The sequence below is a fragment of the Scomber japonicus genome, chromosome 13 (assembly GCF_027409825.1).
Source record: "Scomber japonicus isolate fScoJap1 chromosome 13, fScoJap1.pri, whole genome shotgun sequence".
NCBI lineage: Eukaryota > Metazoa > Chordata > Actinopteri > Scombriformes > Scombridae > Scomber > Scomber japonicus.
Genome location: NC_070590.1, coordinates 15,430,324 through 15,458,192, shown reverse-complemented (window position 1 = coordinate 15,458,192; position 27,869 = coordinate 15,430,324). Strand labels below are relative to the sequence as shown.

Genomic DNA, 27,869 nt, shown 5'->3' with positions numbered 1-27,869 from the left:
CACTGTCGCAATTAAAAACTGTAGGGGAATGGGAATGGGTGTACACTGATATTAATGAGTCATTAGTGTTCTTGAAAAGCTGCCATTTAACTCCAAGTAAACTTCCTAATTGTCTGAGAGCCACTCTTTCTCTGAGATAGGTCTGTAGTCTCAGCACCTACACAGCACTTACTCCCCACCTGACGTCGCCTTCCTATAATTAGAAAGCTAAGTGTGACAAATAATAGGTGACATTAAACTTTAGATTGTATTCACTTTTATTTGCTGAGTTGGCTTTGGACACAAACTATGTACTGCAGGCTCATGGAAAAGAACAGTTCACAATACATCTAGACATTGCTTTTGTGCCGCATCAAAATGCCTCTAAATGACCTGAAATAACAGAAGAGTTATAGTGGTTATCATGATTATGTCTGAGGAGCAACATCAGAGGTTAGATATTGTGATATAAGTGAAGTGTACTGTACACATGGCTTTAAGTCTTTACTTCCCAACATGTTCCTATAAATGTATATGGTATAAAAAGGTTTTGTTTTTGTTTTTGTTTAAAAAGAAGAAGAAGGATATATTAGCTTTGCTGTAATACCAACTATTCAATGTCATATAGGGTCCAATTCTGGCATAATTTAATCTCTTCTAAGGTGCATATAGAAGCAAAGGAACCTAAAGCGGTCAAAACTCCAGCAACACCTGTGAGCCAGATTCATAAACACACAAAAACCACACACAAAATCCATGCATACGCCATTTCCCCCACACATTAACTGGTATTTAAACACAACGTATGCACCTGATGCATACTTCAGACCAGACTAGTCTATCTGTAGAATAGACAACATTTTTATTTACAACACACTACAAAGACCATTTAAGTAAGATTGGTGTAAAACAAACAAAAAAATTACTAAGGTTGGTATTCTTTTACATATTTTTAACCTTGATGATGATTTTTTCTTGCACACTCATTTAAGTGTTGTCTGTAGTGTGTTGAATATAGACCCCGATGAAGACCACATCATTATATTCTTATGATCTCACAAGAGAGTTGTTTGAGAGGTCACCATGAGACCACACAGCTGGGTTTGTGAAGACAAATAATCAATCTAATATTTTCTCTTCCATTACTGAATTTGATACCTCAGTTTAGGGTGTCTGCCAATACCAGCTATTGATCTGATACCTTGATACTGATACTTTGAAATATTTATGCTCCTATATTTCCCCTCTATTTCTTATGAATGAATGAAGAGATTAATTATTCTAATGGTTAAACGGGGTTTGTTTGTTTTCAAGCAAGGTCACTAAGTGTCTTTCCCCAATGATCCCATCACAACTGGGACTCATTAGAGGTACTCTGAGGAGTGAAAGATCCTTTTGTCTTCGGTCATCATGTCCTTTAAGATAATAAAATGAATGTAAGTTGTGAATCCCAAAAGGAATTGCATGAAAGTGTCAGACTGCCAGACAAGACTAAATTTAAGTACACTAAAATAAAGCAATAAAAACCGATATCATTATGTCCTCTGGGTTCTCGGCTGCATTACTGTATTATTTGTTCAAGTCAATCCATATTTGAAGAGTTGACTGACCTCAAAGAGCAATAAACACAAACAAACCTTTTTCTTGATGACTCGCACCAGGAGCAAACTCATGAGCCAGGGCTGGGGTTTGATTTATGTAAGTAATTGAAAATGAAAATAGATGGCTGGACAGCAGACTCCTGAAAAGGTAAGACCCCAGGAAACCCTCCACGAGTAGAGAGGAGAGCTCAAACAGTGGATTTAGAGTTTCCGGACGACAGATTTGTAGTCCAATTTTGGTGGAACAATTGAGCTACAGTACAGGCTGACACAGTAAGAGAGAAGGACATGAATCATTGTCAAAATATTAAACACTATCACCAAGTTTTATGAGAGAATAACATTTTTAAAAACTTCCTTTCATACTGTTAACTAACACTGCCAATGATTTATGGCTGCGCTTAAACTGCCTGATCTACATTTTTCCTCATCCAGACATTGATTCATGATTCTTGTCACTCCAAGGTAATGGATAAGAAATGAGCACTTGTGTCCTTTTTTGCAGAGCACCGGTTTGAAATTGATGCGTGAAACTTAAAATATAATTAAGATTTAGTGAGGACGTGACAGTCAGCACGGGGTGTCAGTCAGTTGTGTGAGCTCCACCTCACTCCTCACCTACACTAATGTCTCTGAAAGGAAGACTTGCAGTACTGGCTTTATAGTGTAGTGTTTATGTGTTTATATATATGATGGCTATTTTTTGACTGATAAAACACTGCTGCCTTTGGTCTAAAACATATATATAGAGAGATATACAGTATATAGCTTTACAGTGAGAATGAATACATCTTTATTTTCGTGTAATACCATTAAAATGGTCCATCCCACATGGCATTACAACTTCCAGCAATTGACATTCATGTTACAAACACTATTGTCTAGTAATATACATCTATGATTAGCACTTTTGCTGACTGTAGATTTTCATGTCAACATCAATAGAAAACAATACAGCCATAGGGTTCATCTCCAGAAAACATAATTGATATACTTCTTACAAGAGAATATTTCTTACAAACCAGGTGAATGAAATTTCCCAACAAATTAAGATACTTTTACTGAGATATCTGTAATTCCTGTATTGTCATAAAGCAGTCTTGCTCAGTGATTTGCAACAACCAGAGATATTAAAAGAAGAGCTGTTTCTAGTGTAGCGCAGTTACACTAACATTAACTGTGACATATGTTCACTATTGCTAGAAAAAAGAAGACATTTTTCAGATTCTGTCAAGCAGTAAATTTTCACATTCATCATGATGGAAACTTAAACCGGCAGGGTCTCTTGGACTGTCCACACAATACAATTATTTAATTTACTTGAATATTAATGTCACAGGTATCAATTTAATATTTCAATAATCAATACTTTTTCACTGCCATTCACTGTGCTTCCCCTTGAAACTACTTGGAGCCCCTCTGGGGAAACCCCCCCCTCCCCTTTCTTCTAGGTCATAGTGTTGGTTCTTGCCATCTTGCAATATTTAATATATTTTTGGGCTGCTTTATATACCATACAGTGCATGATGTGACTACATATTTGGTAAGCCTTACATATTTTGAAATGTATTTTGGTGATTGGCAATACATGTTTTCATTCTACAAACATGTTCAACATAGGATTGTGTATCAGAGAAACACAACAGAGAGATCCTTTAATGTTGCCACTTGTACCACTAAAGCAGCTGCATGATAGTCGGATGACCACATGAGAGCAGTAGTTGACAACTTTTTAAGATTTTAATGTGCCTGGCTAAAACAGGATTGCATTAAAAGAGAGTAAAAAGGTAACTGTGTTTTCAAATGCTGGCTGACAAGGCTGTGATGTAATAATAGTTATAGCACAATTTGTAACTATTTTACAGGACATGGTTTTTGATGAAATGTCATGAAATGTCAAATAGAAATATAAATGGAAATAGGGGTGAGAGTATGGTTGCAGGCTGGAATTCAAGTTGCAGTAGACAGCTTGAGACTGCGCTGAGCGGAAAGAGCTCTTCGAAATGCTCCAGAAGTGACGGACAGGTTGTCAGAGCAGATGCTGTTTTTGCTGAGGTAACCGGCCAATGTTATAACCAGTCAGTGAATTTGCAGCTTCTCTTGAGTGAAGGACAGCATGAAATATTCATACTGCTGAGATTGCACTTTATTTTTCTGAGAAGCAGCCCATCACACACATCCTGCTCAAATACACCCACTGGCAGCTAATTAACAAAGCTGCAGTAGATGGCTGTGTGATTAATGGGAATGAGATTTAATGAGAACAAAACATTTCAAAGGTATCTAACTGCTTTCTTAAATTTTTTTGAAGTGCATCAGTATTGAAAACACTGTGTCAAAAAACTGTTAAAATACAGTTATGTATTACTGTAATTAAACCTACACCAGTGTACCAATCTAAGTAAGAAATGTAGAGCTGTTTGATATTATCTGTTTAGGGAACATTATGGCATGAATGCTGTGAAGTTCCTGTTTAATGCAATGTAATGTGGGTGTAAAATGGCATCTGTGAAAGACATGACCTGCCTACAATCTGTATTTTTGCTACCTGATTATGTGGAAATTTCTCTGATCTGATAAACAGTCTTAGAACCACTGAATATTCAATTATTTTTCATAGTGAATAGATTACAGTGATGAAGCCAACACGCACTAAAATAAAGTGAACATAGATTAACAAACACCTGCATGTATGGTCAGCTTTTTTCTGGGCTCTTGTAATTTCTCTACTGATTTCAGCAGGTTGCATGTTTCAAACTGATTCTGACTCCTAAAACATCAAATTATTGGTTTGAATATTAAAGGGGTGATTTCTGGTTATATTTTGTCCTTGAGAGGACAGACCAACCAGTAAAAGCTTAATTAAATGTCTCTTAGAAGCAAGGCAGCTGCTGAGGGGTATTCAGGATTACGGACAGAAGCTTGTAAAAACTGCTATGTATCAGGTTTTTATGAAATGACCGAACCATAAGGTCATCAGAAAGTTTGTCTGTGATGCTTTGAAGATGCAAGCACCCACAAGTTGTCTTTACTCTGTAGGATCTCTGACATTTTAATTACCATCATGGTGCCTGGCTTATATCTTGTGCATTAACTTCACCTTTTCAATCATTCCATTAACCTGGCATGGGAAGAATATTTATGATTCTTGTTACCCGAATACAAAATGAACCACTGGAGAGAAAATGATTAACGTGTGAAATCTCTGGAATTAATGTTTGTCCTACAGTGGAAGATTGAGGTCAAGAACGCTCCCTCTGTGTCTTTTCTCATCAACTCATTACATACAGCGCTGACTGTGTCTTCTTAAATGCTGGCAAATCAGTCAACGGGTTTAATTAGTGTATAGATCTGAGACACCCGTACGACTTGTTAAGATGGATTCTCCTGGTCAGAGGTCAATCGACCAGCCAACTGTGTTTATCCACAATCCTGGAGGAATCAAGATGCATGCCAGAACTGCAGTCATCTTCTCTAAAACCTTATCAAAATTCACAAGACCTTTGAGCTTAGAGGCCACACCAAGGTTCAGATTTATTGGTTCCCATAGTTTGTAATTACACTGCAGAGTAGCCAGAACCATTAATTATGAAATGTTGAAAGAGCAGGTGCTGGAATTTTGACATTATTTCATGAAGACTTATATTTATATTAATTCAGTACTGTTTGATACTTTATACTTTATGATAAGAACATAGTGTTCCCTGAGGATGAATTTATCATCAAACAGGGCATTGTGACCCCTCTTTGACTTCTGTGAGTCTCTCTAAGGAACTGTTTGTGATGTCATTACTGCAGGATGCTGATATAATGACCTCAGCTGTAACAAACAAACCTTTTACTGTTCAAATTTAAGCTTAATTAATCTCATAAGAACCTGTTATGAAGTCCCCAGTCTGCACTCCTAACAATTAAAATGGGAAGGATATTTGTGGAGGTGCACGCTAATAATGAGCAATTAAGATTGGGCTTGAAAGTAATTTGGTTTAAAATAAACATGGTAATTGTCAAATCGTCAGCCCTACTCTGACTCATATTTGGAGCTGTGTGAGTTTCAGTAGTGGTTTAACAGGCACTTCTTCTCTGAGGGAATCCCTGCCATCAACTTATATGATGTTTCAATCCTCAGAAGTCTGAAGTTGAATCTCTGGTGGATGTCTGTGAGATGGACCCTTCAGGGCTTGAGAAAGACAGGGATCAACTGGAGCATTTTTACCCAGAATGCCTTTTTATAAGCTTTTATTATAATAATAACTTTATTTATATAGCACCTTTTAAAAACAGAGTTTACAAAATGCTTTGACAGACAAGGCAAGCAGAAGCATTATAATAAAAACAACACACACAACACAGAGAGTGGTAACAAAATGTATATTATCTCCATAGCATGGAATACCAATTGAACACAAAGCAAATGTACAAGAACTCTGCCTGAGTGAAATACAGTCAAAAATGAGCAAAGTTCATATTTGAATCAGGAAACACCTAATCAAAGAACAAGTAAACAAGACTAAGAAATGTTTTTAATGCTTGGTGCTAGATAGGCAGCGTTATCAGTACCAAAAAGCATAAATAATAGGAAGACCAACAATGTAGAAGGACTTGTACAATTTAAATCAACCCATCTGCAAAAATGTACTGCTTACTTTTAGAAAATGTTTCAATCTTTTTTTTTTTTATCTGCCTTCCTCAAGGGCTAGTATATTTCATTTTCAGTCCTCTGTGCTCAGACCCTGCTCCCTCACTCTTAGTCTCCTGTACTACTGGGTGCAGAGGTAAAATAAAAGGGAATGTCAAAGGATTCATTTGTAGTACACCATGATGTCCCTCCAGTGACCCATTTTTTCCTTTAAATTAACAGCTGCTGTCTCCCTCTGTGTGTGAACATTTCTGGTAATACATTTCTGATTGCTGTGACAGCACCCTGAAGACTTATATTTTAAAGTGAAAGAGGTTACATTGAGATGCAGAGAAAGTTCTACTGGCTGGTGTTGTGAAGGACAGTCATAGGGGGAAGAAAACGAGTAAGAAATAAAAACAGAAATATCATATTTGCTTCCAGTTCACTTCACTTCATACATCAGCAGACGGTTCCCTTCCAGTGGAGAAGTCATTTTAAATATTCCTCTTGCTGTTCTGTAAAGTTTTACTTTAAAAAATGTGCTTTGAAAAATTAAGCTGCCACTGAGCAAAAAGTAACCAGACAGATTTGACCCTCCACTTCCTGCACCATGTCACCATTGCCAAAAACCTTCTCTTATCTTCAGACAGCAGCCGTGGTGACACATCCACAATCAATAATCACTTATCAGCAGACAACAAACTAGCTCATTTCCATTTGTCACATCACAAACTTCAGACATCCGCCACCCCAGGACACCAATTTCACCTGAGTAAGCAGCGAACATTCATTTAGATTTGACAATCTGCATGTGTCCAAATAACCATAACTATTAAATCAGTGGTTGATGGGCTATGAGACATCAGACACTTTACCAAACAGTTTGAATGCACTCCTGTGGAGAAAAGATAAAGGCCATTTGAATAGTGGCTTTAAGTGTTGCTTCTCAGATATGATTAAACCCTCTGACAGGAGCAGCTGATCAACAGTAAAGATAATATATTCGTGTTTATTTGAGACATATTCTCAGTTTGTAGTTGGGCTTTGGCCTCTCAGACGTTCATATATAGAGCAGGACGATGAGTCATTATTTTGCATAAAGCAAGGACATTTGGTGCATGGACTAAAGAACACTAATGAATCTTTTTCTCTACACCTCTTTTCTTTATCTTTCTTTTGCTGCTCTTTCCTTTCGCTGGGCTCAGCTTAAACCCTGTCCCCACGTCCTTACAGAGTCACTCAACTGGATAAAGTCATTTACCTGGATAAAGAGGAGCGAGAGAGGGGAATAGACAGAGAGAGGGAGGGCGGGTGTAGAGGAGGTCTTTGACAAATACTGTATTTGTGAACAGAGTTTAGCAGAATGGAGGAAGAACAAAGAAATGGAGCAAAGACAAGTGAAGTACACAGAGAGGGCAGAGTTGAGGCCTGGATCGACAAATTAAATCTCTTTTCATTGACTAACATTTTTATTTATGTCCCATAAAAATAATAAAAAAAGAAATGTGGATGGCTAAAAAGAAAGAAGTGATAGAGGAGGGTTGATGAATAAATATCAGTTATATACAGTAGTGTCCATTTAATTGCAAAACTGTTCAAGAAATTGTGTGTTTCTTGACAATTAACTTGTTTTAAAGAGAGCAGGAGACATCAGAGAAGATTCTGGAAAGACTTGACACCAGACTGTTCAAGGAAGAGTTATGCTGATATGTGATTTTTAGTCTCTTACTGTAAGTACAGAACAGACCCAAGAATCGCAGGACTCATGCTGAAATCAATCATTATAAGAGCCTGTAAATTGAGATGCCTTCAATTTGTTTTATTCTCTCTGTCTGTACAAGATAAACATTTTCAGCTACAGGTCTATATGCTTTTTCCCCCATGATAATCTAATGTCACTCCAAAGTCACTCAGTCAATTAAAAGACCTTTTTCACTGCAGATATTTTGACTGTAACACATTAACAATGGCTCTGCTTCCATTTAGACATCCCAGTAAGATACATGCACAATGCCAGGGCCTTGAAACCTGCAATGCAACCATGATTCGTATTACCAATTACACCTATGCTTCCGTAACCTTTACCTAAACATACCTTAACTTAAAACCTTACCTTAAGTCTAACCTTAAATTTAATGATTTACATTATTGTTTTAGTTTCATGGATGTCTTAGCTGTGTATATCTTAAAACTTTTAAAACAGTCCTGGAAACGTATGAAGCCCTCCAGAAAAACCTTCTCAGACTCATTTATGAATATACATGAAGTGTATGATGTCAATATGAGTCAATGCAATTTACTTTTATCCTTGAACACTGCTGTCACAATGATTACTGTAGTTTGAAATCTACAGTCTCTGTATACAACATGACAGTGTATGGTGCACTGTCATGTCACCTGACATAACAAGTGACAGTGTGTCACATTTTCTTGTCATTCTTATGTGAAGGCAGCTCCTACACTACTGACATAGTGAAATACTCACAATGCAGAGTGTACCATGGTAAATACATTTCTATTTTCTGTTTCAAAAGTATTCCTTTATTTTTATTTATTTATTTGATCTGTGTTTTTGGCTAAAATTGTCCAGTGATAATCATCCTCATGGGCTTTTTCCAGCAACTGTACATCAACAGTAGATTTAGTGTATTACTGCAATCATGTTAATTATGATCCACAGGAGAGGGAAGCAGGTGAGAATCATACTGATTGTGGATCATTTTGTCATGACTAAATTAACTTTTTTGTCTAACTTGCATCAGTTGAACTCTGCTAACACAAAATTATACACAGGACTTAAATTAACACACACACACACACACAAACACACACACACACACACACACACACACACACACACACACCCCACACACACACACACACACACCCCCCACACACACACATACAGATTATGCTGTTTTTAGATTTTCCCCCCCAGGTTTTTCATGTTCGACCTTGGTTCCAAAATAATTGATCGTTATGGAGACCTTTAGTTAAGACGGTTGATGAGCTACGGGCCATAGATAGATACTGACTTCACAGGTCGTTCGTCATTCTCCGTGGTTTATTAGTCACGCCACTGAGGAGATTAACAGTGCCATGCCTTTCTGTTGTATCTCCCCGTGCAGACCTCTGCCAGCCTTCACTCTTTGGTGCTTTGAAAAGAAGCAGATGTGATAGTCCCGACCTTTTCTGATGAATTCAGCGGGTGGTGACAATGTGACCTTTTACTGTAGTCCAGAGTTATGAGGTACACTTTCCAAAATTTCTTCAGGGAGCAGATGGACTCACTCATACCTGCTTCTTGCAACTGTGTTAAAAAAAGACAATAAATTAAAAATAAGGAAACATTTTCACTTTCTTTGTAACTCCCTGCTGCATGAAGTTAGCATTTCCAGACAGTGATGATAAAATGTACTGATGTAAAGAACACTGCTCACTCGTCATTTTTATTTGACCTTTTTATTAATGTTTTGGTTGTTTTTTCTGTGCCTACAATAATCACATGCATGGTTAGATTCTGGCTCTTCCTCTCTTGCCTTTCATGGATAAACTGACCTGGTGTGTGTCAAATGGTACGTGTGTGGATTTTTTCAAAGGCTGCTTGCAAGTAAAGGGTTGATCACTTCTCCCATGTGGCTCATGATGAAATATGACAGTTTACTTCAGCATCCCCTGCTTACATGAACATGGCACTCCAACCAACATGTCAGCTTATACCCCCCACGCCTCCCTCACTACCACTGCTTACTCTCAGTATGGAGTCCCTCAGTAATAGAAATATTCCCTGCAGGGAGAACTGAATGTAGACTATTAAACAGTTTGAAAAGGCTGCAGTTTTCATTAATTACATTGGTTCATTCCAGCTTTTTGAAATAAGACATTATGTACTTTTACAGTGTCACTTGATTAATAAACTAATAAAGTAATACTAAGTTAGTCTGACAAGCTGCTGTAGACTGTGTCCACATGATGCATGACAAGCAATCCTCCCTTGAGGAGGTATACATTTACAATATATACAATACTGCTAAGGAGATGCAGTATTCACCTGGCAAGATGAACACTTATTAGTCTTTTACAGTCATTTAACATGGCTTTTTGGCTGTGCATATTCCAGTGTGAGAGGAATACACTTCAGTTCCTGAAAATGATAAAACTGGTTTTAAAAACAGATGCTGATATGAGAGGACACTGCCTCTATCTTCTCCAGCTCACCATCCTCCCCTGTCCTCTCACTAACTACACAGCACTGGCCTCATGTTTCAGAGGCTTAAACAGCCACGTTAGCCAGTCTCGGGTCTGAGTCCTGCTCATAGCGGTAGTGGTAGACCTCCATCTGGTCTCGACACGCCTCTCTGATGTTGTTGAGCCACCGTTTGATGCCCCCTCGGTTCAGATATAGCACCATGAGGAACACCACCCCAATCAAAGCCAGCACTATACCAAGGAACACATATGAAACCGCTTCAAGATTCTCGTTCATACAATCCACGTCCTCTCCTCTGAGTTTCTCCAGAAGAAACCCTCTCTTGGCCTCCGGCTCACTGCACAGGAGACGCCCTGCATCCGGACACTGGGATGAGTTTTTCAACCAGTAGTAAAACGCCACCAGTTCACAGTTGCACCAAAACGGGTTTAAAGACAAGTAGACGCGTAAGCGCCTTTGCTGGTACAAGCTGGTTACATTTTCCCCTGTGATGCTCTCTATTGAGTTATTTATCAACACTAACGCGTGGAGATTATAGATATCTAATCTCGTCAGGGGGATGGACTTCAAATTGTTTCCCGCCAACTCCAGTCTGTGGAGGTTGCTCAAACTTTGTGTGCCGAGCGCATTTGAAAGCTGCACCGTGGCCTCAGGCAAAATAGAGTGATTCAGGTAAAGAGAGCGCAGGTCTGGTAACCCGTGGAAAGCCCTGGCTGAGATAGACTCCAATCGATTGTGGCTTAGATCCAGCAAATGCAAACGGGGGAGTCCCAGGAAGGCGTACGGTTCAATAACCTGTATCCCGTTATAAGACAGCGAGAGGGTCGTCATTTCCAACTCCGTGTCGTTGCTCATGAACGCACCTCGCTGTAAAGTTGAGATGTTTCTCCCCCAGAGTATCAAGGTGGACGTCCATTCCGGTATGTCTCCTGGTACTTCAGTGTCCTCCCCATCACGGCAGGTTACCGTCCCCGAGTCTCTGGCACAAATGCAGGACGACGGGCAAGCATCATCCGTCCTGACAGGCGAAAACAACAAACACACCAACGCTGCGTAATACAAACACCACTGATTCCAAATAGCAAAAAGACACTTTGAATTGTCGGCACTATAAAATATCCACATCTTCTCCCTTATTTCAGCCTCAGAGCAGGTGTGTGCCGACGCGTCTCGCAAAGAAGGTGATCTACTGCAATCCTAAGGCATGTAAAGTCGAAATCAGTTCGGCATCGGATACTACTTTGAACCATCAGAGTAGAGAAAATGCTTTATCCACTGTCATGTTGGTGCTCCGCGTCTCTGTTTGGAGAAAGGAGGAGTTTTCTTTGGGATATTTACGCATAGGAAAGGTGGACAAAAGCTGAGTGTGGCTGCGTGGAAAGCTGCTGATCCGCGCTCCCTTGGTGGTATTTTTGACGCCTGTCACTGAGAGAGAGAGAGAGAGAGAGAGAGAGAGAGAGAGAGAGAGAGAGAGCGAAAGAGACATAGAGAGGGAGAGAGAGAGAGAGAGAGAGAGAGAGAGAGAGAGAGAGAGAGAGATGCACGCTGTAATAGAAGAACTCCTAATGTATAGTTGGGTATAGTTGATCAAATATTGATAGATGAAACAGTTACTCAGAGTAAAATAGTTTTTACTGTTCTCGTGATTTTGGGTTCCCTGAAGAAATCGTCTCTTGAGTTATCGTGGCGTCACTGGGCCTTTTGAAAAACCCTAATACTAGTGACTAATAAACGATGCGTTTCTCAGCAGTGACAATTGTTTCACTGTTGTGTGAAATGTAAATTGCAAAACCCTGTCCCTCCCAGTTTGAACTACAAAGGCGCATCATCTAATAAATGGTTGTGGGATAATTTAACTCCCTGAGAGTCGCTCGTATCCTTTCCAAATCGTGTTTCCATCATTACAGCTTGAAATTATTGTATCTCTTGTTTGCTGCAAATCAGCTGATGTAATTACTTGTGGGTAGTGGAACCTGTGAAATCAGGGCCAGTACTTTCTGATTGATCCCCTCTGTACAGAAAGACAACTTCACTCTTCACGTTGACAGTATGGAGTTGGGAAACAAATCAATAAGCTTGGATAAATAAGCTGCTTCTAACTCGGAGATTTACAGTGGCGTTCAGAGCTGCGGCGCTGTGGGACTAGTCTGTTTCTTTGTCTCCGTTCATTACTCTCTCAGAAACGAGGAGATGCCACAATGGCGTTTTAAATCTAAGGTTTAAAGTAACGAGGGTGAATTATATTCTAATTAAGCAAGACGCTGTCACAGTACACAGAAGTTTAATACATCTTTTGTCTGAAGTGACAATACTTGGCTTACTCTTCCATCAGTCAACATAATTCTTGAATAAAAATAAAAAGTGTCAATAACACCTTAAATGAACCAGAACAAAGGTACCCGAGATTCAGCACCACGGACAGCTCCGTTAGCTGCAGCGCTAACTACGTTTCCTCTGTAGTTAGCAATGAAGAAACTGTTGTTCTGAGTACTGAAAGAGAGACGAAGGAAGAAAGGGAATAAGTAGAAAGGATGTAAGAGCAGTTTTTTAGTCCAACAACAAACAGACCATAGGCTGGGGTGGAAAAAAAGAACGAAAGAAGGGGCCAAAGAAAAAGTCAGAGATCACAAAAGGTTCAGCACCACGGATAGTTCCAAAAAGCAGTGCAGTGCAATTAGTGAGAAAGAAAAAAAGGAAGAAAGCATAAAGAAAGAAAGAAAGAAAGAAAGAAAGAAAGAAAGAAAGAAAGAAATGAAGATAATTGTATTCCTCTAATGGCTCTCCTAATTCCTTAAAGACAGATGGAGATACTCACCACCATGTCACAACAACAAATAGTTGAAGAAAAGAATGAAAGAAAAATATTAATCAGTATCTATTCCTCACTTTCATGTGTAGTCACATGCAGCCCCTTAAATATAAATTGCATATACAAAATAACTTTGAGGATCACCTGTTCATAATGAAAATGTCCATGTTTAAATCAACATTAGGGGTTTGCTTAATTGAAGCAGCTGCAGAGTAACAGTAAACTGTAGTCACTGATGAGCCTTACTGACACCTAGTTGCAATGAGCACCACAATGGTGTGTGTGTGTGTGTGTGTGTGTGTGTTTACTGAGTGGGTGAGAGAACACACCTAGACAAAGAGACCAGACCATGGTGTCTATCCTGATAAAGCGAACATAACACACCTGAAAAGCAAAAGTTTTATCTACAGTTTACCATGTATTGAAGTGCCAACCGTGTCAGTTTTCTACAGGCTCAGTAGGAAGATTTTGAATTATTAATTTAACACCATCCAGGTATCAACCTAATTACTGTGTTTATGGAAATTGTACACTAACGTTTAAACAATTCTTGCTGTATTGAGCCTAAATCCTAGTCTCACACAGCCAGCAATGATACTTACTTCAAAGTGTCCAGACACTCAAACATAACACCAATATGGCATGTAATACAACAGTCATTATTGCACTCATAGCCCCACTCCTGTAAGAAGGCTTTCCATAAGATTTTGGAAAAGCTCACACTTAGCCACAAGTGCATTAGTGAGGTCAGCCAGAGATGACTGGTGATAACGCCTGGCTCACAGCAGAGTTTCAGTTCATCCCAAAGGTGTTGGATGGGGTGGAGGTCAGAGCTTCATGTTCCTGACGGGAGAGGGTCTTCAACAAATTGTTGCCACAAATGTGGAGGCACACTGTTGGCTTATTTATTTAGAAATTTTTCAATTTTATTTTTGCTACCCTAATGATTTATTACAGGGACCAAGGCACTAGAGCATCTGTAGCTGATTGCATTTTACTGTCATGCTCAAGAGCACTCTATCTGGAGTGTATGGACAAAAACTGCTGTGGTGTGGATGTGATTATGGACAGTGGGAGAAGGAGACAAAGAGAAACTGAAGCCGAGAGACAACAAGACAGAAATATAGAGTGATGGAGAACCGGCGTGCTGCTGGTGTTCCTGATAAGCGCAAAGGGGCATGTTAACGTCAGGTTGTTTTTGCCTATTAAGGCATATGAAATAGTATTTCTTCCTCCAAACACACAAGGACATCTGCTCAGTCCTCCTCCTCTCAGAACCCCTGCGCCTGCTCCATGGCTGTCCACTCTATCTGCCGCTGCAGAGAGCTGATTTAGTGGCGGCTACTATTCACGGGCTGTTGGAGGGATATTGTTATGGTGCCCTACTCGTGGCCTTCAACTTGACACTGAACCTCGTAATTGATTCACCCAAGGCTGCCCATCCCTATCTCTTCACTACAGTTTGTGTGTGTGATTGCGTGTACACTTGTGGGTGAGTGACCAGTTGCCAATAACCTTGGCAGTGGAGTTTTCCTCCTATCCTCAGGTGTGTCGTATTTCTGACAGCTCTAGTGCACATGCTAAATTAGCAGAGGCTTACTGTGTTTGTGGGTGTGTGTGTGTGTTCACTGTTCAGTATGTATGAATGATTTGATTTGTGCTGTATGCATAATTATATATTTTCTGCAAATATTGGGTGCAATGCTCCTATGTTCCACTGTCAGATTTTTGGGTGAATCCCCTCCTTCATCCTTTCTGCGTCATTCGTCATTCATTAACCTTGTTTTAACAGCCAACCTGGTCTTTTCCATCATCCTCCCTGCAGTTGGCACATCACTGACACATGCAGTCATAAATAAATACAACCCCAAAAAAAGACATAAGCATACATACACCATGTATACACCATAGAGAAGAAAATCTTGCAAAGCCTAAGGGAATCACAATGCACAAAATATTTGGTGGGTGTAAGCTTACATCTCCCAACATGACTCAACACAATGTCTGAGTACATCAAAGGCATTACCTGCACATTCATTATCTCTCTGGCACTATTTCACACAGAAACACTGTGAAAAGATGCAACACTTGATGATACTGCAGCAGAGAAATTACGCAGAACCTTTATTGATAGGGCTCACATTTACGTATGTTGACAAAGGGATTTGGAGTACACATTTACATTTTTGTAATTTACTCCTACAGTAGCTGGAGCTGTTTAAAATGAGCATAGCTAGGATGGGAAAATGAGGTACACAGTTTATGGGTGAAAGGGGGAATAGACACTTTATCCATGACCAGCTGTGTTTATAATGTTTATAATGGGACATTTTGGTTGTGACAGTGTCAGAGGTGTTCAGATCATGCTCAAAGCTGTACCCTAATGTGTTTTTCTGTGTCATTGAATTATAGTGTAAGGCATAAACAATATTTTGTCCTTTTACATCCTTTTCCCAACTTTGCCTATATCCATGCTGCACTCAGAAAGCCATTCCAAGAAAAAAAACATCATAAACTGGTCTCGTTACTTTGTCAAACTGCTTTCTTCTTGCCATAACTTTCCGTATATTACATATTCACTGACTTCTGTCTTCCTTCTTGCCTTTCACAGATTAGCGGTGTTCACTTAAGTTTTGCATGAAAAGAACTTAAAGCTGAGGGGTGACCTTAATAAAAGTTAGAAAATTATCTTCTTCTATGTAGAGGCTCTGAGACCTAGGGACTAAAGAGGTCTGTTAGCTATAAAAATAACTCTTTGTAGCTTTGTATGCATTGCAAGCACACATAAACTTATACTGCTGCTGTCCGTTAGATGAGTGCTATTGAAAATCACACACACACACATACACATACACACTATCTAACTGTTCAGAGAGGAGTGTAGGTGCAATGATCTTGTAGGAAGGTGTAGATCACAGTTCATCTACATACAAACGAGACCAGTAAAGATAGTAACACATCACACACCTTGCTCTTTCTACCTCTCCCTCTCCTGTTTGTCTGGTCCACTTGTCTCTCAATCTGTCCATCTGTCTATCCATAGATCTGCTCCTTAAACAGTACTCCACCACCAGATTAATCATTTATTTATTTATGGTTTATTTGATAGGGACAGATACAGTGTACATAGACAAACTGAAAACAGCTATCTGACGCAAGTATCAGTGTGTTTATGGCAGATGCTAATTTGCAACACCTGTACCTTCTAATGTTTTTGTTAAAATAAGAGATACTGTAGAAACAGTGAGGTAAGGAATAAACGATGAGTAGATGAGGGAGGGAGAGGAAGTAGTGAATAAGTGCAGCGGTTGGATCAGTCCAGTCAGATCCCTATGGGGTTGAGGGTGTAAATGGATCTTGAGGAGCTGGTGTCACCTGTCCCAGGACCATTAATTAGTAATTTAGAGTTGTAATCGAGTGAGCTGTGGCCAGACAGACACAACCTGCCAAACAAAGACAAGTCGCTCAGTCAGAGGAGTTAGCTGCTGATCACTTTGTGTGCCCAGTGTAGAAAACAATAGATGTCAAAACAGATCACAAACACATACTATGATGACACAGATTCGGATGCAAACATATTCACCTCTGGATTGTCTATTGGATCCTGAGACATACAATGGATCATATTTAGGATAATGATAATACACGTATTTGTAAAGAATATTCCAAGCTAGGAGCAAAAAAAAAACAATAAAGACAATATACTAAAAGAATATGAGCAGCAATTGACATTAATTTAGATGGACATGGAAAAAATAGGATAAAACTTAATAGAATACAATATTAAAAATAAACCTGCTATCTGATAATATCTAAGATACACAGGGTCATAACTTTTTCCAGGTAAATCATTTTCTTTATATATTATCTTATTATGTAACATTTTAATTATGTAATGCAATATCATGTAATATTCCATTAACCATCTTACTTCCCCACCAGATATCCTGCATATAATGAAAAGTTAATATTCCATCTCAGGTTTTCAGATGAAGGATGTCTTTGAACCTTTAAATCAGTGATGTACAATTTCATCATTATAGTTTTTATCGAGGATTATCTGCTTTCATGTGATGTATCACATTTCCTAATTACAGTCTTCAAACTCTAAAGATTTAGAGTCTGAAAGCAATATGATCCGGAAATCAATAGTTGAGTAAAGTGCTTAAGATCACATTCACACGGTTTCCTCTGTAAATAGATACAAAGCCCTTCACATTCATTACGTATGCAGGTAATTTAGTATCATTAGTGACAATTGATTCAATTCCAAGAGATCATGGGTTCATTGTCTTCCTCAACACCTTTTTTAATGTTGGAGATCTTTAAGTTAAAGAATACTGATTTTGATATTTAATGTGGATATTTGATCTGCGTAGACAATATTTAGATTGAACTACACAGTTTATAAGTGTTCCACGATTCTTTTTAGTGTACTGTCTTTAAAAGTTCCTCTGCTACCACTTTAACTGCTACTTTCACGATTCATCCTGTTTACAATCAGGGGCGATAGGAGGTGATGCACATAGAAACAGATAATCATGACTTCTTTCGTATAATTTTCATCCCCAAAAGTCTTTAAAGATTTAGTATTACACAACAATTACTCCTCCAGTTGTCTGTTAGATTACATCTCTTCTCAGTTCATGATGAACATGAAGTTTATAACGATCATGTAACAAACAAATGATAAGCATACTTGACTCAATGTCTCAATTTAGATTGAATTACAAAACGGTTGATATCTGATGTTCAGGTGACCGCTATTTGTCCTTCTGGCTGTCATTGAACCAATGATACCGAGGCCCTCTTGGCAGTTAAGACGTTCATGCTGAAGGGTGAAGTGTATCAATGACACCTTGGAAAGTGAACCAGTTGCTCAAGTCAGGGCAACACACAGGCCAACAGCCAGTCCTGTTACAAGGGGTTAATCAGCCCCAGTGGGAGGTGATCCTGTTTCCGTTCCACAATATAGATAAAATGTTTTGGAAAAAGGGCATTTGCTTCCGTTTGTCTATTAGATAATTACTATATGAAAACTCTCTTGTAGGTTTCCTTTCTTTTTTGTCACAATATGTGCTCAGTCACTCAATCTAGCTCAATAATATGCTCCCATTATATTTAGACCCAGTAGTACAATGCTGATACTAAACTTACAAACACAAGGTGTCATTAATAAGTCTGTCTACTTTAAAGTGATGCATTACTCTGATTAGCTTTCAACAGACATTTAATCTATGTTAAAGGCAAGGTTCAGGTCTGTCTTAAAACATTAGTCAGGTGCCCCGTGAACATTGAGATCCCGGCCCTGTTTATACTGCGCTTTTTTGATACACAATATAAGTGAAAGAGGACAAAATCCGCATTTCTTGTTGTGAACAAAAATGTATTTTAAAGGTCCCATATTTTACACTTTTCCAGTGTTTTATTTGAAGTCTCAATATCCATAAGGTGATATTTCTGTTGTTTTTAGTAATGGATTGTGGCCTAGCCTATAGCTACTGGAGCTAAAATCAGGGCTCTGGGTACAACTCACCAATAAATGGCCACCACAGAGGATATCCAACCTTTGAAAGGCTTTGCAATGACAAATTTGCTTCCTGACATCCAACAATTGCACATTGTTTTCTCTGCTGTCTGTCTCTCTGCAGTTAAACAAAGAGCAGAGGCAAGGAGAGGAGCTAAAGTGTGAACATAAATGACAGCAAAATACAATAGAGACTCTCACAGGTGTCTGAGTTACTAAAATAAAGTGGTTAACGTTCAAAGTTAAGAAAGGTCATGTACATGTGTGCATGCTGATTGTGGCCAAGCCATCTTGACACCACTCTCTCAACATCTTCCAATAAACCTATGTGCTGTCAGGCTGTCTTGAAGGGCAAAGTAAGAGAAGATATTTATATTTGGCAGTGCGATGCAATTATAGACGTACCACCCTCCATCCATCAGTTGCTGGACTACTCATCACTTTTACTCACAGACAGGCTGAACTTTGCAGGACAAACCGCTGCAGTTCTGCTCTGCACCGTGGAGAGCAGGACACTGCAGAGATAGACGACCAGCTACCAGAGTCCAGAGCTCCCACCTCTCATTTATTCAATAAACGACCAAAGTCCAGAGCTCCCACCTCTCGTTTATTCAATAATGTCTGTGTAGCTGCTGGGAGATGTGCCACGTGAGACCTGCAGGACTGTTGAAAGATGGCCATTAGTTAGTCAACTTACAAAGCTCTTTAAGTGTCATACCATCTTTGTTGAAATTATTGTCACACTGAGGACAGATACAATTGACTTTCGGGCAAAACATGAAGCAATCACATTACGTGTGTTTGTATAAGATCGGGTGTTGATGTGAGCAGTATATAATGAGAGAGATGGTAGGTGGAACAGCAGAACCAGCAAGCATCATCTCAACTGAAGTTTCCTTGAACAAGGCACCAAATCTCTATCTGTTCTCCAGCTGGTCCTGTGCTCCTCTTGAGAGGGGAGAAAGTGAAAAGAAAATGTCCCTAAGGAGAGTAATAAAGGATCACATTACATTACAGGGAGGGGTAACTGATGAATGAGAAGCGTGAGGAGTCATAGGGGCAAATGTCCTCATCATCCATCTACATTTCAGCATGCTACTGAAAATACTCCAATACCATTACAGCTGAGAACAGAGGGGGACATTAGCAAAGAAAAGGAGGCGTGGATAGATGGACAAAGAGGAGGAGGAGATTATCTTACATTTATTATAGTGGAGCAAATTAAAAAGGGGAGGTCATTATTTTTATCTGGAGAGTAGAGAGCGAGTGACACAGATCTATTCTTAGCTTTTACCCTTACACTGTACACATTTTACCCAAAGTGCTCTGTATTATTTTACAGATTTTTCCATAGAACAATGAAATGCCTGTAGATTTATATATATGTATTTGCAGCAATTTAAAGGCCTACCCTTAACATTACAGATAATTAATTATAATTTAAGATCACATTAATAATATACTTTTTAATGGCAATTTGTTATATTTACACTGATTCAAATATAATTTTACCTCTGGGGACATGGCAAATATGCGTGGCTGTTGTGTTGTGTTGTGTTGTGTTGTGTTGTGTTGTGTTGTGTTGTGTTGTGTTGTGAATTGCTCCATTTTACCAACCTTGGCCCAGTCTGATTGTGTTTATTTCTTTGAAATACAAATACAAGAAGTGGGACACCTTGGTAGCAGAGTGGTGTCAGAAAAAAAGACCCCCCCCCCCCTATTGTTACCCTCGATTTCATCTACTGTCAAACAAAGGCAAAAATGGCCAAAAAAAAAATACTACAGGTGGAGATAGACTGGGTTGTTTCATGAATTTGCTAATGATTGCCTTAAATTTACAGAGATTAATCTTATAGGTAATCATTTTTTCATAATGTCTACATGATTTCTGTTTTCCATTTAATGCACATTTCTCAACAATAATATACTATAATTTAATTAATTTTGGCAGTAAAACTTGCTCTGTATTTTTACATTTTATTACATATAATTTTGTGTAGTTTATTATTGTAATTTGATGGTATCAATCTGGAAACAAAATGGATATACAGTTTTATGTGAGCCTGTTTTAGAACAATTTCAGCTTCATATAATGTCCACAAAGGAGAAAAATATCTTCTTATATTATCAGTTTGTCCGATGAAATAGACTTTTACTGCAAAATAGTTGAAATAAATAGTTGCAGACCTTTCATTCCTCAGTTAACATATTTAGTAGTACCATAGCCGCAGAAGGCTATGCTGACCCGACAGAATATAAACAAAGTAAATAAATACATATCTAGAAGGGCCACTTTCTCCTCGACATTTCTTATTCTCTTTTTGACGTTCGAAGTGTGTCACCAGGGTTATTGTTCCCTGGAGCGGGATGAATAATGCCAGCAATATCCCGCTTTCATATCTGAGAACATCAAAACAAGAAAGCAGACACTATTTAGAGGACAGGATGAAGCATTCCTCTGTGGAGTTTGTCAACAGCAACTCCTCTCATTGTGGAAGATAAGACACTAAAAAACTAACTATGACACTAAAATGATGCTAAATAAAAAAACCACTCATGTATATACAAGCCTCGTTGAAGGTTTAAATGACAAGAAAAGGGTCAAACTTTACTTCCCAACCTCAAACACAAATATAAAAAGAAAAGTTGGATTCATCAAACCCTAACCTTGTATGGTTTGAGCTGCTTAGTCATAGGTGTGTGACTGCGTTCCAGCAAGGTGAACAGTCTTTTTTAGGTGAGTGATTGCCTGTGGGTCTGCCAGCCCAACTGACCCTCACCTTGTCCGGTGGTGTACACTACTCTCATGCACATGTGCCAAATTTAGTAAGGCTCACTGTCTGCAACTGAAATTACACCAGCTCTCCACCACATAGATTGTGATTCTCATTCACACAAGCCTCTCCTTCCAATAATGATTTGGATGTTGAAAATATACCCTGCAAGTACGAGCAAAAACTAATGAATGTTGCTATTTTTTGCTCCAACAGAAATTGAGAACAAATTGTCATCTGTTTTAAAATGCGTCATTGTATTTCACGTTCAGTCTTGAGGGACTATGATTTACTGTCAGCCATTTCCATAATAGTTGGTAATAACCTTGCCTGTGTAAGAGAGTGATGGGGATTTTATTTTTACATGAGCACACGCCACATTACCATCGTCTGCATCATGGATCAGATGTCCTCGGCTGTGGGGAGAGGGGCTGAAAGATAGAGCATCGGAGGAGACTGACTGAAGGAACAAATCCACTTAGAGGCAAGATGCAGACACCGGAGAGCTGGAGGGGGGTCCAAGCTTTCAGAGTGCGGAGAGAGGGGTTTGTGTTCTGTAAGCAGGAAGAAAAAAAGTGAGACCCTCCAAAGGGGTCAGCATGGGAGAATTCAAGGTACAGGCTGATGGATGAGTGGTGAAAGACAGGGCGGTGGGGTTGTTACTGTGAAAGTAACAAAATGCAAAGAAACCAAAAAACTATAACACCAACTCAAAACTATTTAAGCTGTAAAAATCTTAGAAAGGCATAAAGGTTCAGCATGACTGCATTGCTTGCCTTGCAGTTTCAATTTTGGGTTGTCTTATTGCTTTGAACTTGACCTTTGTGTTTCTTGGACAAATGGTTTTGATGTGAAATGATTTTAAGTATGAGGTATTAGTTCATATTGGTCTGACAAACTGACATTTATGCCCACAAAACTAAACTCCAAAGCAAAAACTTCAAAGAGAGTCAGCTAACATTTGGTATTTAGCATTAAACACAAGCTGAAGCTGCAGGATTTCTTGTATGTAGTAATAATCCAAAGTAAAATTAATAATCCAAAGTATTAAGCCAATTAAACATTTGACCAGATGATGGCACTAGATTTAAGGTAAACAGATCACAAAGGTTTTTGCAGTTCATCTAATAGTCATTTAAGTATATCAGTCTGGGCCAAAGGGATAGATAGACTACCTGACTGAAATTACAATCTATAGAGATGTCTCTAGCATGGCTAAAAAGCTATTGAACTACCCTGGGACATGTGGAAACTGGTCTTTCTGGAGCCACATTAGAGACTAAATGTCAGGATATCGTGACCTCAAGTTTTTATTGATTCAAGTTGGTATTATGCCACTTGGATTGTTATCATACATTTTGTTGCTCTTTTTATATAATTTGTTTAATTTCTGTGTAGATAAAAGTTTGTTTGCTGTTTTCCAAATTGTGATAAAGACTGCTGGTCTTAGCAAGTGTTATAATGTACCAGGTGAGTATACTTGTCTTTTCTTTCATTCTAGCCACACCTTCTGCCTGAAGGTCAGAGTTCATTGTTATGGTTACAGCTGTGTGTATAATTCATGCAGGGGTAGTTGTAATGTTGATGACCAGCAGCTTACAGGAGAAGAGTTGAGTCAGGCCAACTCAGCTGTTCCAACTCAGTATCTTTGTCGGTCTGTGTTACAGATATTGACGCAGGCTGTGTTACAGAAGACACACGAGACAGCTTTTTGTTTGTGGTCTGGCCCATTTTGATTGCATTATGTATAACAAGATATCTGATAAGCCCAAGATCACAGCCACTAGAAATCACCTCAAATGGCACTGGACAGTAAAACAAAGAAATAGAAACCTGTGATCTGATACAGGAGCAATAGACTTATTCATGGCTGAATCTCAAGTTTACCCCTCCTCCCCTCTAAATGTAGCCTTCCATTTTTCACAATATTGAGTCTACTAGTGTTATTCCCTTTGAATCTGAGTTCATATTTTCAACAGGGACACCTGGTTGGTATAAAAGCAGTGTAGCATACAAAAAGGAAGAACAAGCATGTGTGATATTGGATATTGAACTGCAGAATTAGCCTGAGACGACGTGTGGAGTATACACACACACAAACACTTGTAACCTGAACTGATACACCTTTGTGGTAACCCCCCCCCCCCCCCCCCCCCCCAGAAGTTTGAAAATGCAGGGAAATCTTTCTGTTGTTGAGAGGGGGGATATTACAGGATTTTCATGTTCAAATGCTACATCTCTTGGATTACATTTAGCAATGTTAAACTGCATTAATGAACATGTGTGTGCTGTAACACTATGTCTATGTAAGCAATGTTATGTCTGGCTCTATGCAGATTTTAAGCTGCATCAGTGAGTCTCCCTCTCTCGGACTTTACTTGACATCTTGTGTAATGTGCAGTAGATCATTAGAAGACATCATAGGTAGGGTTTGTGATTTTTTTTTATGGTGGATTACTCTGGTTTATTAAACTCGTTTGAATTGAGGAATGAATTGTCAGAAGAGTAGCTACAGTTTGTACTATTTTCAGTGATTTATATTAGTAGACATTGTTTATGTTTCACTTTATGCAGAGGGCAAGTTGGAAATACAAGTATTTTTTTGTATAGTTGTTTGGCAAAAAAACATATACCCAAACTTTAAGTGGTTTAACATTCATTCAAGCCAGCTAGTTTTAAGAAATATACAAAACAATCTAAAAACATTATTAATTACACAGAAAGAAAGAAACTGATCCAGGGCAATACAAATTCAATTTTGGTTCATATTCAGAGCATTGTTTATCCATTAGATTACAGATGTGCCTTTAATGTTGTACATGTTCTTTGGAGGAGTTTTCTCTGAATGCTTTGAGTTTCAACACAGCCTTAATGTCAGAGCAAAGTTCCAAAGTCCTGGTGCTAAAATAAAAATTGAAGCCTGTTTTTAACGTAGCTCTTAATCCAATCCAATGCAACCCCTCTGATGCCATACCTCTCCAGTCTTTTAAGTACTATCTCATGATCAATTGTGTCGAATGCTTTTTTTAGGTCAAAAAATATTCCCATAGCATATTTCTTATCATCTATACACTGTTGTACGTCTCATCAGCTGATTTCACCAGCTGCCTCTCAAAGTGTGTCATCTAAATCTAAACATCTAAATACAATATCACTCAAATTTAATAGGGCTGATCCATGAAGACTTTTAAGTTGAGGGTACAGAGGTCTTGCAAGGAAACAAAGGTGGATACTGTAGGTTCAAAAGTCAGAGCCACATCTTGCTTTCCAGCCATCCAAGCATGAAATTGAATTTGTCAGAGGATAACTGCTGCCACCTAAAGGTCAGAGGGCTACTTGTACTGTATATGGTAGTTGAAGATATGAGCAGACTTTATAGATTAATTAATTTGCTACACTGTTCCTGATGGGCTACAAACATATAGTGGAGAAACCCAATAATGAAAAAAACAACAACACATATTTACTTTTACAGTGTTGTTCAGAGAGGTACATGTACTCTGGAAGCACCGGGTGGATAAGTTGCCTCGCATTGCAAGTCTACCACTGAAGCATGAAATTGAAATTATTGATGGATACAGTCTGACACCAAGAGGTCAGAGAGCTACAATAAACTACATGTACACCTGTGGAAATTTGGTAGCTGTGCTGACCAGCATGTTGCTTCTAAAACAATATACTACACACTATTATATCAATTCCTTAACACATACAAAGGCCAACAAAGCCAACAGTGAGAACATTGTATAGATTTTATTTAGTTTCACTGAGTACAAAACTGTACACATATGGCAAAGATTTTCACTCTGGTGTCTAAGACCACTTTTGTAGACAGTCCTCCATGGCTTGCAGCTCCTGTAATTCAGGACATTGAGGGCCACAGTGGAGGCAAAGGAGACGTCTGACCTTGGGAATGACAGAGAGGGCCGAACCTCTATCACCACTGGAAGGAGGAGAGGAAAAAGTCAGACAGCTGTTAAAACTATTCCTATCAGTTGATTAATTGACTTCACATTTAAAATCAGACACTGAAAAAAGTCACGTCCTGACATTCCTGACATTCCCTCCTGTCTGTGCAACTCTTACTTACCCGTTGAAATGTAGCTGAGCTAATTTGAAGAGCTGTCGACCCATTTCAATACTGTCTTCTCCATACTGAGAGCCAATAGCTACATTACTGTGCTTCAGATGGACGGCTGCATTATTCCAGTCACCTACAACAGCAGCAGACAGGAAACAAAGCAGTAAGACAACTGAAAAATCACATTTTCCCACAAATCTAAATAATGTCACAAGTAAAGCCACATTCTCTTGCATATTCTACATGTGGCCAATCAGCACTGTGCTTTTTCAGTAGCTCTTAGGACTACTCTTCTATTTAAGTCTGGAAAAAGTGAGTGGGGAATTGTCAGGCTGGTATGACGTCTGACTTAAAAGTAAGCTTTCCACTGCTGTATTGTTGCCAGTGCCAATACTGTTCTCATGTCTGCAGATGAAGTGATACTGTTCCCAAGAAACCACTACAATCAAGGATAAATTGGTGTGAAAATATAATCAATGGTGACATCTTGTTATGTACAGTATATATGCTTTTATTTATTTTTAGACCATTACTTGATATTTTATTCATGCATCAAGTGTTTTATCTTCATATTATATATGAAATAAAATTGCTCTTTTACATAAAAAAATATGCAAACTTTAATGGAAACAATCTCTGCAGACTGACAAACATACCTACAGTTTGGTAGAGATTATACATTTACTATAGTGGACATGTCAGCCCTATGAGTGGGTCTGTTAGAAGAGACCATTAGCAGGTTCAAGTTCAAGTTCAAGATATCTTTATTGTCCCCGAGAGGCAATTTGTGGTGCAGCCAGCAGCAAAACAATAGAAATGACAATAACGATTACTCTCCTTAACACCCCGAAACAGTCTCTATACCCTCCCCTTATCAACATGGACTGTGCTGATCTGCTCTAAAACTGTGCCCTTAAACACATACAGTTCATGGCTAAAATCATGGGCATTGAAACGGTTTCAATGTAAATTCAATTCATTTTCCAGATCATAGTCAGTTTTACCATTTAAGGAGATGTTACACATTTTTGTTACACAATCCCCAGCAAGGATTTCACCCCCTCCCATGCAGGGTGTGAGCTGCCAGTGCTAAACAAGTTCTCCACCTTATCCTTGCCGTATCCACCGTATCGCCGTTTGGAAAGTTTTAATTCTTTGCTGACCTTCTTCCATAGCTCATTATATGTATCCATATCACCTGAATAAAAAATGATGTCTCTTTTATTAATAGCGTTTTTGACTGATTTTGAAACCCATGGCTTATTGTTCGGAAAGATAGAGATGGATTTTTATGAAAAATTAACCCCTCATAAAATATCACATTGTCAGGCACTGTCTCCGTGAGCTCACCCACACTCTCACATGAATTCTTAAACGTATCCCAGTCTGTGCAGGCATAACAATCCTGGAGACGTTCAATAGACTCATCCAACCAGACCGGAACTAATCTTTGTTCCGGCTTGTGCCTCTTCAGGACTGGTTTGAAGGACGGAACCAAATAAACAACGTTATGGTCAGACGCACCAAGTGGAGCTCTCCAGAGAGATTATGGAACCATAACAAAGATCCAAGCACTTAGTAAGTCTTGTCGCACAAGTCACATACTGGAAAAAGTTTCCCAGAGATTTCTCTGGTTTACAGTTATTAAAATCACCCATGATAAAGTTTGGTGTGTCTGGTGATATAGCTTGTAGCCGTTGTACTACACAAGTGATAGCTCGAGTAGCGATGTCCACATTAGCTTTAGGGTAAATATATACCAGTGTGACAAATCACTGAGTAAATTCCCTTGGTAAATAAAAGGGTCTAAGAGAAACACAAAGAAATTCAATGTCAGGGGCACAAAGACTTTCTCTAACGATCACAATTCCACACCATTTACGATTAACATAGAGAGCCAAGACACCCCCCAGTGACTTGCCCGTCACTGTAGGGTCTCTATCCAGGCGAAAGGGCTTCCCAAAGCCGTCAATTTCCAGATCGGACTGTGGGTCGTGATCCTTCAGCCATGTTTCTGTGATAGCAAGGAGGCAAGCACTTTTATATTCCTCCAGAAATTTGACATTGGCTTGAAGCTCATCAATCAATCAATCAATCAATCAATCAATCAACCAACCCTGACTTTTAAGGAGAGATCCTGCCGGATGATCGCCGCGGGAAAGACTGTTGAGGAGTCCATAGCACCCACTCCGGAGCCACAACGGAGTAAGAGAAACTCCCGGCCATACTGGAGAGGTTCACTGTTCTCACAGAGTCCGCACATAAGG

The 27,869-nt window shown here is 39.0% G+C and overlaps 1 protein-coding gene across 1 annotated transcript; it reads right to left on the bottom strand.

The window, feature by feature from the left end:
• Window positions 1-10,474: 10,474 nt before the first annotated feature.
• Window positions 10,475-11,536, bottom strand: waif2 (Wnt-activated inhibitory factor 2). Its single transcript, XM_053331906.1, has one exon. It carries the CDS (start codon window positions 11,534-11,536, stop codon window positions 10,475-10,477), a length of 1,062 nt encoding a protein of 353 aa, XP_053187881.1.
• Window positions 11,537-27,869: the final 16,333 nt, after the last annotated feature.

What these genes read in the sequence shown, in the direction of transcription:
- waif2 (XM_053331906.1), bottom strand. Translation starts at nt 11,536, where the DNA reads ATGTGGATATTTTATAGTGCCGACAATTCAAAGTGTCTTTTTGCTATT.